This window comes from Pholis gunnellus, assembly GCF_910591455.1.
Source record: "Pholis gunnellus genome assembly, chromosome: 17".
In the NCBI taxonomy this organism is placed as follows: Eukaryota; Metazoa; Chordata; class Actinopteri; order Perciformes; family Pholidae; genus Pholis; species Pholis gunnellus.
Genome location: NC_136544.1, coordinates 11,784,266 through 11,799,662, shown reverse-complemented (window position 1 = coordinate 11,799,662; position 15,397 = coordinate 11,784,266). Strand labels below are relative to the sequence as shown.

At 44.0% G+C, this 15,397-nt stretch overlaps 1 protein-coding gene across 1 annotated transcript; it reads right to left on the bottom strand.

The window, feature by feature from the left end:
- Positions 1-6,977, bottom strand: notum1a (notum, palmitoleoyl-protein carboxylesterase a; the record flags this gene model as incomplete). The annotated part of the gene is made up of 11 exons (XM_079176789.1): positions 1-1,975; positions 2,099-2,146; positions 2,237-2,384; positions 2,498-2,595; positions 2,727-2,918; positions 3,030-3,132; positions 3,232-3,290; positions 3,374-3,434; positions 3,737-3,832; positions 3,954-4,006; positions 6,646-6,977. The coding sequence occupies 11 exons, from the start codon at positions 6,975-6,977 to the stop codon at positions 1,672-1,674; spliced, it is 1,494 nt and encodes a 497-aa protein (XP_079032915.1). The 3' UTR covers positions 1-1,671.
- Between the last annotated feature and the right edge of the window lie 8,420 nt (positions 6,978-15,397).

The window sequence follows — 15,397 nt, the reverse complement described above, 5'->3', positions numbered from 1 at the left end:
CTTTTCTTTTAGGTCTGATACAAAGACATGCAATCAACACAAAGAGAAAAAAAACAGCAATGTATTTACAATTTACAAAGAATCACTTCTCTGTGAAAATAGCACTTATAAATATGATTTACATAACAAAATAAATATGTAAATTACCAATGTAGCTTGAGTTTTTTTTTCTTCTGTTCAAAAATATGTTACAGAATAAAATTACAAGTAGTAATACGTTTCCTTCTCTGGTGTGATGCGAAATAGAGGTCCTTTAAAAACATCATTTATAAAGACATCATTACATACAACACTGTCATTATATTAAAAAGTGATCTCTATTATGAAATATAAGAAGGGAGTTACAATAGTGAACACTTGAAAGAACCTATACAAATACTCAAAAAATATACAATACACGTAATTTGTCTCCCTTTAAATGTTCATTGCATTGATCTGAGGATTGCTGAGCTCCTGACCTAGCATGTCTGGGGTTTGAACAGTCCTCTTGAGATGATGCGGCCTGTGACAAAGAGGTATAGACTAGATGTAATGGCACTGTGGTGTATGTATAGCTACTGATAGACCTTTAAAGTGTTTCTCGGGTCCACGTTAGCGTCACAATCTTCAGCTTCAGCAGACGACTAACCCGGCCGTTCAGGCATCTTCACAGCTGTCCAAACTGAAACTACGCCACTCGGATTTCAACACTATCACGTATGACTTACCATAATCTTTTCTCTTAACCCACATAATCACAACAATACTATATATTTTTGGAGCATTGTCTGTCTTTTGTTATTTGTGGCTACTTTCTTCAGCAAGGAATAACATTTGATATGTGTCTGCTTGCTGCTTTCATTTCAGAAGCCGAGTGTTTTTCTGCAATTTTCATGAATTTATGAATTAATTTTAAATCTCATTATTACTTGATGCTTTGGCAATAGTGTCTTTGTTACACTCGTGCCAATAAAACATTATGAATTGAAAAAAAACCCATCCATGTTAATCCAACTTGGTTTCATAACATGAGCGGATTAGAGGAGTGTTTGCGTCTCGCTTCCGTTCTTTCCGTTATTTGAAAAGTAAATACAAGATTTCCTTTCTGATCCAGTGCCTTTCTCATCTCATCGTATCTGTTATCTGTTACTGCCTCGATGAAGGTTTTTGTGGTTTCAGTCTCAGGTATTATTTTTAAATTAGACCCTTATATACTTTATAGTGACAACTGAACAAAGACAGCATCCTTACGTCATTGTGGTGTTTTCTTTTCTTTTTTTAAACAATGACTAAATATAATCTATGGAAGGATGAAAATAATATTCAAATGAATAAAACAACAACGAGCATCCTTAAAACTGGATTACATCTGTGATATTTTTCTTTCTTTCACCAAGCAAAAGATAATTTAAATGGAGAGTAGCAGAGAGTTGTGCCTTGTCGTGGTGGCGTGTTGCCCCCGTACTTGTCACCGGTTGTGAGGAAAAAGGGATTGTCGGACAAATAAAAGCCCCCCGTGTTTGACTGAGGCTCGAAACTAAAGTAAACAAGAGGTCAGAGGGGAGTTGACTATAGGTAGAGCGGGTTGTGAAGGTGGAGTTGGAGGTATCAGCCAATGGGAGACTGGCCAGAGAGACCAGCCAGCCCTGCATTGGGGCTTAGCTTGGAGATGCTGTTTGTATGTGTGTCCCTTTAGCTGCCGCTGCTGAGCATGCCCAGTAGCTTGCTGGGGTCCATGCCCTGCTGCTGGGCCATCTTCTGCACGTCGAAGCCCATGTGCATGAGGAACTGAATGACGTTCATCTCTTGTCCGGTGAACTGGTCTCGGATGGTGGGGCAGGTGGGGTTGCAGTGGGGCCACGGGCAGCTGTCTATCAGATGCACGGGGCAGCCTTTGGGCGGAGCCTTGTTGTTCCTGTTGTCGTTGAGGCTGCGGTCCCAGCAGTGCAGGGCCCGGGGCAAGGAGGTGCCTTTAACCTGCACGTCAATCCAGTAACTAGAACACAACACAAGAGGGCGCTGTCAGCTCACAAGTGGAGAGTCTCAGACACAAAGTTCAGTGTCCTCTGGTAATGATGCACTGGGAAGACGGGGGCTTGTAAAATTAAATCATACTCACTTTCTGGTGATAACTTCATGCGATAGACATGCTGGAGCAAACATAGCCCTGCGAATAGAAAGCAACAACACATAAACCAATGGGAATCCGTGCAGTAATCCTACTTAAATTCTCCTACTGAAAGAGACGAGGCCTTACGGGACATCTTTGAGTGTGTTCCTCAGCTCAATGCCCAAGTTTTGGATGTAGCGCCACTGGCTTTCCTGCACAGGCTGGCCTGTCAGCTGGATGTTGTCCACTGTCAACTGGGCCTCATCAAACAGCCACTGGACAACAAACACAGGGCCTGCACAGGCAGAATGGACAAAGATGAATGTAAGATTACTGTGCATATATACATACAGTATGGTATATATCTACTCTGTGCCAAACAGGTACAGAATGAGACCCCAAACTCACTTTTTATTGATGGGAAGACTCTATAGCCAAAGAAACAGTTCCACTCCTCTCCTTCATGGGTTAGCCTGCACCTCTCTGGCACCACTGCTCCCCAGTACCTGATGGGACAGGTGAAAAGATAGGATACACGGTGTCAAGGTTAGCAAGCGGATGATCTCGTCACCGTGCTAAAATAAGTCCATCTCACGAATCCTCGTCTTTTTATGATAATACTCGCTGGCTCCCATACTTGATGCCTCTCTTGATGGTCTCCGTGGGGGCACAGCTGACGGTGTCCACGCAGTCCGTGCAGTGGTACTGCTTGTTGTCCAGGAACCAGCCAGAATCAGACAGGCCTCGCACTTGTATCCCGGTGTGTCCCAGGCCCTCCAGCTGCTCTGCCACGTGGTCCACGTTCAGAAGGACCCCAGTACCACCCGCGCTGCACGCATAAATATGACATATTCTTAACAAACACCTGCACAGGAATTTAATGAAACGTCTACGATTTTTTATTTGAAATCGCAAGCAAAATGTTCACACATGAACATACCTGCTCCCTGCTAGTAGGAGAACTTTTGCGTTGTCCAGACCTTTGTTCAGCAGGTCCTTCACAACCTCCTGAATAATCAGTGAGCCCATGAAGGCATATCCACCTACACACAACACAGAGGGAATAGAACTTTAGAATAACTAGTTTTTTTGTAAAGAGGGTTACACGTTAGGTTTGTTTTGATGAGTCAGGGATGTCTTACTCTGCTCTGTTTTGGCTGTAGCGCCGCTCCACACATCGCTGGAGCAGTACGGGATGAACCTGCACCACCAACATACAGTTAAAGTTCCCAGCCGTGATTAAAAATTGAGCTTCGACAAACACACAAACATGAGCCAACTTACACCATGTTGGCGTTCCACCAGTGAGGGTTTTCCTCAGGCAGCGGAGACAGGATCCCTGTGCCTGCAGAGAGAGATCAACATGTATCATTAGCCATCCTGGCACTCCCAGACACATCCTCTTCCTCCTCCTCATCATTACCACGTGGATTACAGTTATTAAACTGCAATGAGAGAGGGAAGCGTCTCTGTTCCTACAGCAGCGGGCGCCAGGTAGCCCTACACCGCAGCTACGTTATGACGGGGTGACAGATACATCCAATCCTTTTAATTACGGAGACATTAGGATCTAGCTACGTTTTTGCCCATGTTTCGGGGTCAGGATTTGCTTCTTCAGGTTCACAGGTGGAGCAAGCTGAAGCTGACCTGTTTTAGTTTGGGGCCACTTGGATGAGCTCATCAGTCTCCTCATCGTCTCGTATCGGCTGTCACAGTTCTCCTTGTTGAAGCAGTACCAGCCGCCTGGACATAGACACACACAAAAACACAAAGAAACACACACACATTGTCTAGAATTATTCATCATTCTCTATTTGAGCATTAGAAAGAGAAACACAATGACGTGAGTTATATTAATACTGACCCTCTAAGAATATCAACCAGCGTCTGCTGCCCCGAGATTCTTTCAGGTAGTACCTATGAGAGACCAAAAAATATCAAATCAACACATCATAGCAGACGTGTCGATAATGCTTTAATATATGCAAATGTGATACTCAATACCCTTAAGGCTTATTTTACACCGCCTGACTAACAATATATCTAAACAACAAATAGATAAAACCACATTCCACAATTGTGAAACACGAGATAAACACTGAAAAAGAATATCTGCGCTGTTTCTGCCATCAGTGACGGTATCCAAGTATGAAATCTAAACACATAGGACACCATCACTGTAGGCCAAACAAAGAAATCTTGTTATGCTGTTGATTCCTATCTCTGCAAGGTGACCGACAACAGCAACAAATGCAATTTCGCCAATATAAATTCAAGGAGTACACAGGGGAGAACAATGAGTTTATGTGCACGGTTTGCACTTAGGAAATTGATACAGGGATCAAACAGGAGATACGCTCTCCATTATCCTGTTTGTAGTTTACGGATGGTGTTCCTCATGTTTAATGTAATCCATCGTAGACTCATCACTCTGATCATCATTCATCAACACACACGTCATGGATAAAATCAAGGCTCCGGCCCGCAGTGATGATAAAGAGATATGGTAAAATGAAACAACTCAATTGACGTGTTTAGATGTCAACACACACGGATAGTCTTTTTCATTTGGGATCCATATATGTCCAAGATAATGCCCTGGGTAAGATAAAGTGAATGTTTTTGTGGCCGGGTTCAAATTGTAATAAGAAGTGAATGCACGCTAGAATATAAGACGTGTGCTGTATGTTGTCAGTCCAGAAGAGGGCATGCGCATTCTGCTGGACCTTCTCATGTCAGACGCTTCGTCATCCTTTTTTTCAACAGGATTTGTATATGTGCTACTGTGATGCTGAAAGATTTTTTTTTCTTCTTCATATATTATTCAATCAGTATCCACCCGACTTTACCAATGACTAAACCGGAGGGATTGCCAAAAAAAACGTCAGTGACTTAAAAGAAAACAGACTTGGATGAAGCTCTGAGCTGTTTCCTCAGACTCTGAATCACACTTTGGCTGCAGTGAATGTCTTGTGCTATTATTGCGACGCACAGTCAATGATGTAGGCCCGAAAACACAGTGCACTCTACTCACTACTTCCAAACAACAAAGTGAAGGCGGGCTTGGCAAGCTGAACAAGCCAAGAGGGTGCATCAACACTCTCACTCTAACAAGCGTGACTCCAGAAAGTGAATCACACACTTCCACATTCCCGTCCTGTGAGTGATTTTACTCGTTGCATCCTTGTTTATCTGTTACTGTAACAATACCTCTGTGAAAAAAAACACTGTTGGTATAGCTGACGGATTAGCATCTCAACTGACAACAGCCACCACGGTGGTGAGTGAAACGGCCATCTGCCAGTAACTGTCCCTTGCATCTCTAAAGAGCTGAGAGCTTTACCGCGCCAACAGACTGCTCTCTCCACCAGGCACTTCAGGGTTTTACAGGAATTAGACAGGATAGTAAATCCATAAAGAGACATATTAAAAAAAAGTCTGCCCATCACTGAACTGGTCCCGGATAAGGTATTATGCACAGATACATCATCAAAGCCTCCTGATTTGGAGCAGACATCCTTGACAGTAAAGCATTTATATAATATGTTTTATGAAATGTTAACAGTTTGAGACACAAGGGAAATCCACCGTCTTTAGACCGTGCAGCTATCATGTAAAAATAACACCTTTTACAACTAACTTTTACTTGATTCATCTCCACCTGCCTTAATTATCAGTCGGAATCAATTTAACTTACAGTATTCAACTTGACTTGAGGAGTCCATATGACTGAGGATTGTTTGTGTATTGTACAATATAAGAGGCTGTGGATCTGTCTGATATTAATGTGCTTGTATGGCTTATCGCTTTAAATCATTCAGGCTTTCTTGCTGCCAAATGGATTTCTGCTTTACAACAATGTCATATGTCACATTATCATGGCAAACAAATGTAGTGATCTTTTGCTTACCTCATTGACCATAGACTAAAATAAATATTTTTTTTTACCAGGAGCTATTAAGAGCAAATAGTACACGTTTCAAAGTAGCCAATAACACATACTGTTAAACGGCTGTAAAATCATAATCCAGCGGTGTGCTACATTCTGCAATCATCAGATAAAGAGACATGGCACAGAGCGATAGAGAGATGGACTGGGGTCTGAAAACTTAAATCTAAACTTTCTGCAGAGCAAATCCTGCATTCTAATTTGAAGCAAAGGAAATGAAGCAGAGACCATGTGGCTATCCTGCAAATTTCACGCTTAGCTGACGCAAAGCAGCTGTTTATCTCATCCCGTTATTCTGTCCTTGGGCATAACTCTCTTTTTTGAAAATCCCTCCCATTTATTTTGGTTATTTATCATTTATAGAGGAAACCCATTTTTGAACAAACCATAATATGAGGAATCTCCGCAGAGACGACCATTGTTGTCCTCAGGCTATACATGCGCGTTACTTTGGGCAGCAGGATGACCAGCAGCACGAGCTGCGCCCTGCTGAAGCTAAACATCAATTGCTCCTACAGCTCCAGGTTGCACTGCTGCACAGCTGACCCTGGCGATCGACTCACACGATAGATCACGCTGTACACGTGTATTCTAACTTGGTACATACCCCGCAGGACTTCCATCGTTGCAGGTGACCGATGTGTTCCCCAAAAAGTTCAGCTTCATGTCGTAGTCGAGCTTCTGCGCCGAGCACGGGTAGAGGGACTGCGCGAGGTTCTTCACCTGTGTCATGAAGTTATCCATGTTCTCCTCCACGGCGGTGAAATCCAGAGGGAAGCTCTCCGTGGTGTCACCCCGATCCGCCCGGTATGTGGGAGGAGGTGGTGGTGAGCGTCGTGGTTGTGGGTTGCGGCCACCCCGAAACCTCCGTGCGCAAAGAGCTCCGGACTGCATCAGCACCAGCACCAGCACTGATGAAAGCATTCTGATCGCTGTCATCTTATCCCGGAGACGTGAGATGTTCTTTCTTCAAATGTCTCGTCAGGGAAACACAAACTTTTACTGAGGCAGCTGAGAAAGAAACGACAATTACGCACTGTTTTAAGTCACAACTCGTGGCACTCGCTCCTAGAAACGCTTAAATGTAATGTCAACTAAATTAAAAAGTCCTTTTTAAATTAATTACAGTCCGCTGAGTTTTCTGGATATATTATAGTATTTCAAAGAGTGCGTCTACAACCGTTTGCCCATCTACCAAGCTCAACTCAAGCGCTGCTGGACCAAGCGCACAAGCTTGAACGACAACACTGGTGCCATGCTCTTGTATTTTATTCAAACTTTCCCCCCATGAGTGTCCGTCCAGCCAATCGCAGGAGCGGGGCAGGACTCAGGGCATAATCAAGCGTGGAAGACTACCCCCCTTTTTTAAATTTTTATAGGGAAAAAATGTCCATGCGTTGGTTCTTTTGATCCGCGATGTTTCATTTGATGTGGTGGCTTTTATTGGCCTTGAAATGCCCATTTCCCATTCCAACACAAATTTATGAAGTGAGAATACGCATTTTGTTACACACTTGCTTGAAAATCAAGTGCGGGGGAAAAAACAAAACACGATCAAAACTTGGGAAGAGTTCCAATATTTGGTCAGGAAAATCACTCAGACTTAACCTTGTTAAATAAGCGAAGAACATTATTGTTATTATTAGTTCACGTATTTTAAGGCTTTACTTTTATAAGGCAAATAAAAACATGACATTGTTTAGAGAGTATCATCCACCACTCCACAAAACTCCACACATACCTCTTTTCAGGAATCACTTCCAGTTCTGACTAGTTGAGCTGCTCGTGTTTTCTTAAGGTTTAGAAAAGGACTCGGACACTTGTTTTTATTTTAATCCAGACGGGGCCTCCAAAGATCAAAGCACCCATCACTCTTTCTCCCCCCCTGGCCTCGCTTCCTCACTCCCACTTCAGTCTCTTCCAAACTTTCCTGGTCTACTGTATATTTTAAGTCGAGCAGAGCATTGTGATGGGAAGCCAGCTTTTTAACACAGGAATGCCTCGTTACGGTTGAGGTATAGGCTTCCCTCCAACAATCTCTCATTTTAAGGACACATTTAAATTACAGTGCAGCTCGCAGTGATTACACAAGAATAACGTTGATTATTCACCGAGGTGACACTTCACGGCGACTTTTGTCTTTGATTGAGCTCATTATTCCCATGTGAAGCAGACTGACACTGTAATTCAGTTTAGTTTCAAAGGGACTGGGCATTAATAGTCTACCTGTACACACGTAGTTTATTGATGATTTCTTATTTGATGCAGCAGCAGCTCATGGGCCTCATGTTGGGGCACCGAGAGCTGAGTTTCTTCAGATATCAGATGTCGTTTTTGTGAGAACCAGTGAACGACACCTTCATTGTAATAGAAATGATCAGTCTGAGCTCAGCTTGACACCTTAGTCTTACGATAGAAACTCAGCCAGAAAGAACACATTTGGGCACGTTAGAAAACACTTACGTGCGTCGTGAGCTCAACAACATGTTGAAACTGCTTCACGTCCTCCCAGAAAAAGAACCTGTATCCCTGTGGTTAATCAGTGTGCCTAAAGGGTGTCGAAGTCCTCTGAGCCAGGTAAGATGGATATGAAGTCACCAGCCGGACTGATGGTATTCATTGGGAACTTCAAACAGATGCTTGTATAGATTAAAACATGTGGTAGGGCCCAGGAGGAGAGGCTCTGTCACAGATTGAGTCTAGTCACTTTGACCCATACCTCCCTGTTTTATCACACGTCATCGCGAAAAATGTAACCCTTAAATCACTCGCAGATGGACGCTGGCCTCTGAAACACACGCTACCATGAAGAGATGCCCCGGCGGTGTGTGTCGAAAAAAAGTCCTCTGACCCCGAGCGTGAGCCGCAGACACTCGCGCTTTGAGTGATCTAAATGTGCAGATTCTGTGTTAAATTTACCGAACAGTGTGAGGCTGGAGACAGACACACTGGTTAGCTTTGCTACTGTTGGTGCAGCACGGTGGTTCTCTACCCTGCACCTTGTTTGAACTCCAAGTGCTAAGCCTTTCATGGCTTTCACTGGTAATTCTCTCTCTCTCTCTCTCTCCCCTTTTCTTTGCCTCCCATCGTCTGCGTGTGGCTTAGACGCAAATTTAACCATGCAAGTCCGAATGGATTAATCCTAGAATTAGGTCATTTGAAAATGACCCAGCTGTTCTGATGGCAGTCCCTCAGAAGTGCCCCCGTAGAGCCCCCTCCCCGACTCTAGGCCTCCTGTGAAAGTCAAAGCCTGTCTTTCATCTCCGATCAGTTGCATGTGCCCTCACAGATCCACAGGTTTTACTGCTTAAGTCTGGGCTGGCAGCATTGATCATGTGACCGTTGCCTGCCTGGTGTTTGAACACATCATAGCTCCGTGAGCGCTCTCTCCGTCTGCGCAGCCTGCCAGTTCTGCTCACACATCCCCACCGTCCGTCTCCTCATGCCTGTTAGTTTTGATTTGCACATGCTGTTGTCGAGGGTCCATCCGAGATCATCAAATCCCGCTAGTTGGAACTGTTAGGTCAGGTTACATCAAAGAGATCAGGAGGGATCAGCCTCTTGAAAGGGACAGACTCTGGCTCACATCATCAGAAACAGGTGGAGGTCCTCATTGGAAGAACAAAGGAAAGATCACCATCCATAAAACTTTTATGTTTCATAGAGGAGTTTCTTTAAATTCCCTTAAATTGCCACCCTCTCCTATACAGAGCGCTAGCACGAGTCAGCACCAGCATACAACATATTATATCGGGTTAGGGATTGTGCAACTCAACCGCAGCACTAAATCCCATGAAGGTCACAACAGCAAAGCCTGAGACTTAGTGGTATTATGCCACAAAGTGTTTAAGTGTGGAAATCTGCTAAAAGCCGGGACGATAAGGGAACTGGAAATGTATGGAACACTACTCAGGTGTTACAAATTAGTTGAAACGTTGTTGAAACCTTCAGAGGTTTTGCGTAAATTGTAGTAATTTCTCCTGTGGCTAACATTTCTCTGCCGTTTTTTTAAAAGACTTTAACATTGTGTTTGTTGCGTTATCATAGCTGGTAAGAATTGAGTCACTATACTGCACTTAGAAACGAAAAAAGACAATATACATACAGTATGTATTCTAGATATTATTCATGCATTATTTTAATGACAGCTTTATTTACAAGCGGATGTGACTGTAATGTTAGAGAGCTTTGACGTTTTAGGCTATCCCTCTGAAAACACTTCAGCTTCTGTGCTGTGTCACCTTGAGGCAAACCTCCGTAAGCAGGTCCCCTTAATATCATGTTGCAACTATTGTTTCAAAACCCCAAACAAACATGTACAGAGGTTATTTTTTTTTGGGTGTTAACACACTGTAGAATCCCTTTCATGTGCCTCCCACCACATGTTCCTGATATTATCCAGAGAATCGGTAAACAACCTTGATCCTGACTCAAGTCAAGAGGTGCCATCGAAGATGTGGATGTAAATGGGGAGTAAGAGAGAGTAAGAGAAGCAGGAGACATCTGTCGAGCAGGCTCTCATTTTGTAAGAGGAGGCCGTCTATTGGTTACAGATGATGCCCTGTTTGATAAAAATGAAGTCTTTCAAGATAGGACAGCTTGCATTAAAGGTCTCTCCGGCACCAAGGGGTAATCAAATAGTTCAGGTCAGCTGTTTGTTGTTGATCCTTCATCTGAATGACGGTCACAAAAATCGCTGCGGTCGCCTGTAAACAGTTCTGTCACATCATTCATGCTAAAAAAAACGATGGATGTTTGTGTGTTACCACACATGCATGCTTGTAGGAATGTGTTGTCGAACAGGACAGATGAGTGAGGTGGAACTGGCCGTTTGGATGTACCGGTGCGTGAGCGTGCGGCCTTCCTCCAGAGGAGTTTTCCATTCATGCCTCGAGCCTGAATCACCCCTCGCAATGCCCTGCTGCCAGGTAGCGACAGAGGAGGGAGCCGAGACCACTTACCATGCGAAACCTGCTATTATTATCATCAGAGAGGCGGCAGCCCTTCCCCTGCGCTTATTCTCATCTCCACCGAGACACAAGGAGAATCAGGCCCTTTTGTCCCGGAAATGTTTATTTATGCCAGAGATTTGCCAAAGGACATGGAAAAGCCCTTATTACAGGTCATGACAGTAGAGCCACAACACATGATTCATTTTCTGTCCTTTAACCTGGTAGTCTCTACGGGGAAATGCGTTTGAAGTCCACACCCTGCTGTAAAACATGGTCATTATTCAATTATGTGAAAGCTGTATTTGAAGCTGTTTTGAGACTGTAGACCTTAAAGAATTGCTGTAGAAAGGAGTTAAATCATTCTGTTTTTCAAAAAGATTTGTATTTCATGAAGAATACCTACACAAAGAACGGAGAGTTTTTGACATGCAACGTAAATCGGACGGTCGGTCATAACTCTTGGTGCCGGTGTTTCAGACGGAGATTAAGATCTAGTCCCAGACTAACGGGCAAAATTCACTGGAAATGTCAACTGAAAAGCCCGCAGTCTTGGACTAGACCTAATCCCTGTCCGGGAACTCTGCCCATAATGTTGTATGTACACGGTATGCGCTTCCATCCACCGAGCCACTGGGACACTATTAGCGCATTGGTATGCGGCTCATTATTTTTGACACTCTCTTAACACCAAGCAGCCGTTTTCTTTTATCCTCTCAGCAAGAAGATGAGGCTACTGTAATCAAAGAAGACAATGATCAGTGCCAGCCTCTTGGCCTGGCCTGGTACCTGCTTTGATGTCATATTTTGGTGTATAGCGGGGCTGTGGCCCATGCCAAAGAGAGCACCCATAGTCGCCAACTGTCTGACAGGCTGCCTTTCATCAGAATGACATCACTCTGCTACTTGATTAATTTCCACAGGCTCTTCCAGGCCTGGGAATTTTCTCCCAGGAATCTGAAATCATCGTCCCACGCCTTTACACCCTTAGTCTCAAAATAAAAGAAACACACATCCGAGACACACAGAAGTTTGTGTGGCATACACACAGTATTCAAATTCAGAACTAACAGCACTCGAACTATTAGCGCTGCATGTGAGGTATTTGCCTCAAGATTTACTTCGGCCTTGTTTTGCAAGAGTTCTTTTCTTTTTTTTTTTAAAGTGAGCTAGTGAATCCAGATGGAGCTCAATAAATATTATCAGGCAACATGAAGAGACAAAATTAAATATGGAAAATAAATATATATAATATTGTAACTGTACACACTGCAATCTTTCAACTCAACATTTCCCTTCTCTTGATTTTTCTCTCCATGGGGAAGGGAGAAGTGATAAATTACAAGGTAGAATCTGAAGTGTTTGCTTTTGGAGGAAACTGCCATGCGAGGTGGATATTTATATCCAACTTCTCCGGCTGGCAGCGTTGCCTCTCGGCCCAGCGTTGGCTTCACAGGACCGCTCTCTGTCTTCACCTGCAGGTCAAGAGCAGACAAGCGCTCCTCCCCACATCGTACAGACTCTGCTGTAGATGCCCCGAGGATCAAGAGGTGTCTGCGGGGCCCCTGACCGTCCGCTGACTGGAAACTAGAGTTGAGGATTTAAAAAAAAAAAAAAAAGCATTTCAAAGGATTAGAGAGAGTGTTTGTTTATTCTCAGCAGAAAGGATGTAGAGAATGACGGTACATAACTCATGTGGCTGCGCTGCTCTTTGATGTATTCTGATGCATACAGCACATATCCTCTTACAGACACCATTAGGTATAATTATCATTGTGTGATCTAATTAGAAACACTGACTGAGACACATTGAAGTCAATTTAACGGAGGTAGAATACTACTTATGCACCGACTAAGCCTCTGAAATCTGGGTTTCGTCCCATCTCATTTTTGCTCATGAGGTCACCTGTGGTTGGCCAGTGGAAACGTTTATTCAAAACACGGTAACGTATCTGTTTGGGAATATTCGGCACCCATTTCCCTTTCTCCTGCGGCAGGAAGAAGGTGGTCATTTGTGGGAAGAAGAAAGTGTTGCTCAGGCTTTACTCACAAAGGGTACAAGAAGAGCCGTCACCAGGACTCATCATCTTGTTTTTGTGATGACTAATGAGCAGATTGCTACCAGCGTCTTTCGCTATGTCTCTCTGGTTTTGATCTGTTTGTAGTTAACATCCCTGGAATCACGGGAATCTGGGCACCTTTTGGACACCGCCTGAAAAAAGAGCCGGATACGGCAATAAATGTGAGCTGCATATTAGTCATTGAGTTTATTGAGTCATATGAGTAATTCCACACATTTCTCTTCACTGTAGGTCTGTAAACTGAGAAAAGGATGGATGTAAATTAAGAAAAGGTCGAACTAAATACTCGGTGCTACCACCATCAAGTAATATTCCTAAAGTGCGGTCTACAAAAGCACTTAAGCCGAGAGAATCAAATGAAATTCCATTTAAGTGAATGCCCTCACATCTGGATGACAGGTGTAGGTCCTAATCCACACGTGTCAGAACTTTCTCCTTAATTTACTTATTTAAGAGTCCACAAAAGCAAGAGTGAAGCGGTGTGTGCGCCTCTGGATTTGATACGGGACGGCGTTCAAACCAAAAGACATGGTCACCCCTCTAAAATGAAAGCACGGCGGGCAGGTAGAGGAGAGGACAACTGTAACGTGTCTGAAGCGTAACCTGTTCTCCGGCCCTCGCTTTGAAACCAGATGAAGATCGGCTGCGGCCCTGAAGTCATTACACCTTCAAAGGTAATTAACACATGGCTTTTGTTTGGGCCCGATGAGCCCTAGATTATGTAGGTACAGATGGTCAGGGGGGCGGACGACAGATACCAAGAGCAAGGTGTGCTTGGATGTGCTTTCATGTCAGCAGGAAGTGCTTGACCCCTGGCCCCCTCCTGACCTCAAATCTAGGCTGTCAACGCCACTTCCTTGAGTGCCCTGTAAAGATTAACATGTGGACGGAGACAGGGGGCCTTCGGACCCCTGCGCGATGAGCAAGAGGACCCAGCTGGCATCTCTGCCCTGCAACACCTTTTGCCAGTTATGCTAATACAAGGTTATATAAGATCAAAGGCTTGCATTTGAATCTATTTTTACTGATGTCTTTCTGGGTGAAACGGCAACATTAGTTTGTGGATACGCGGGAGCTGGAGATCCGAAAAGGTGGAGCAGGTTTGTTTCTGCTCTGCTTTAATGTTTCGAGCCTCTGTTACAGTTTGCGCTATAAACTGCCACCTGGTGTATTTCTCCGAGGTGGTAAATAGCAGCACTTCCTCCTTTTACCATTAAAGGTAAAGATATCTTGCCTTGACCATGGAGCCACTTTACCCCCGAACCACTCTGACCTCTCTTCCAGCAGGCTTACAGATACTACAGGGAAGTAGCCTCAAGGCTTTTTGAGTTATCAATCTGATACCACCATAGTGATCAATATTGTTGCCCCATACAACTATGACTTAACTAATGAATTCATTGATTGTACAGAGTAAAGAAACAAGATACAGTGTTAGTTAGTGAGCAGGTTCTGGGCGGTGAATTTCAATAGAGACAGACTGGCTGTTTTAAATTACTTTGATTCATTTATCTTCATATTTACCGTACAGTCGAGGTTCATTCATCTCATCTCACTCGGCAAATAAAAGTAAGTAAGCATATGTCCAAAAATGCAATTTCCTTTATTTCCCTTTACTCAAGGTGATGGACTACGAAGTCTACGCTACAAAGGAGGATACTGGGCTCTTTCCAAGAGTTAAGTTATGGCAGACAAATGGATACTTTGATGCAGAAATTACATTGTAGTAGCGAGTGTGTCAACATTAGAAGGTGAGCCTGATTCAGATTCAGATAGCAGTAAACTCTGCTCCACGGGCTGTCAGTCAGGAGCGTCGGAAAGCTCCATATCGGCATGATCTGTGCCCCTGCAAGCATCAAACACACATGCAGAGGCACACATACACAGAGGGAGCCCTACAGTTTAATATGAATTATGTCGAGCAGCCACTTGGATCTGTGGGTCAGCAGTCTGTCTCGGGAGAGTGTTTGATGATTGCGTTTTATTGTTCCAGAAGGTCAAGATCTTCAAAGCTCTCCTTCTGTTCTCCACAGGGCACCCGGGCAGCAGCTGTCGGGAATACACTCGGCTTTGTGTTTTTATACGAGAGAAGAGGTAGGTCAAGCCCACTCTCACAGAAATGTTTTTACTGGGGGGGCAGGCACTCAGTGGACGCCATAATATTGTTGTTCTGCCCTTTTGTGCTGGAGAGCGAGGAGCGTGTGAATCCCGTCGGAGGGGACATCACCTCTCCCAGGTCTAACGCTGATCAAGTAGCCTTTTTTGGCATGATTCAGCGGTATCCCTATGTGTGTGAATGACTGTGTATGTGTGTGAATTGTTACAGACA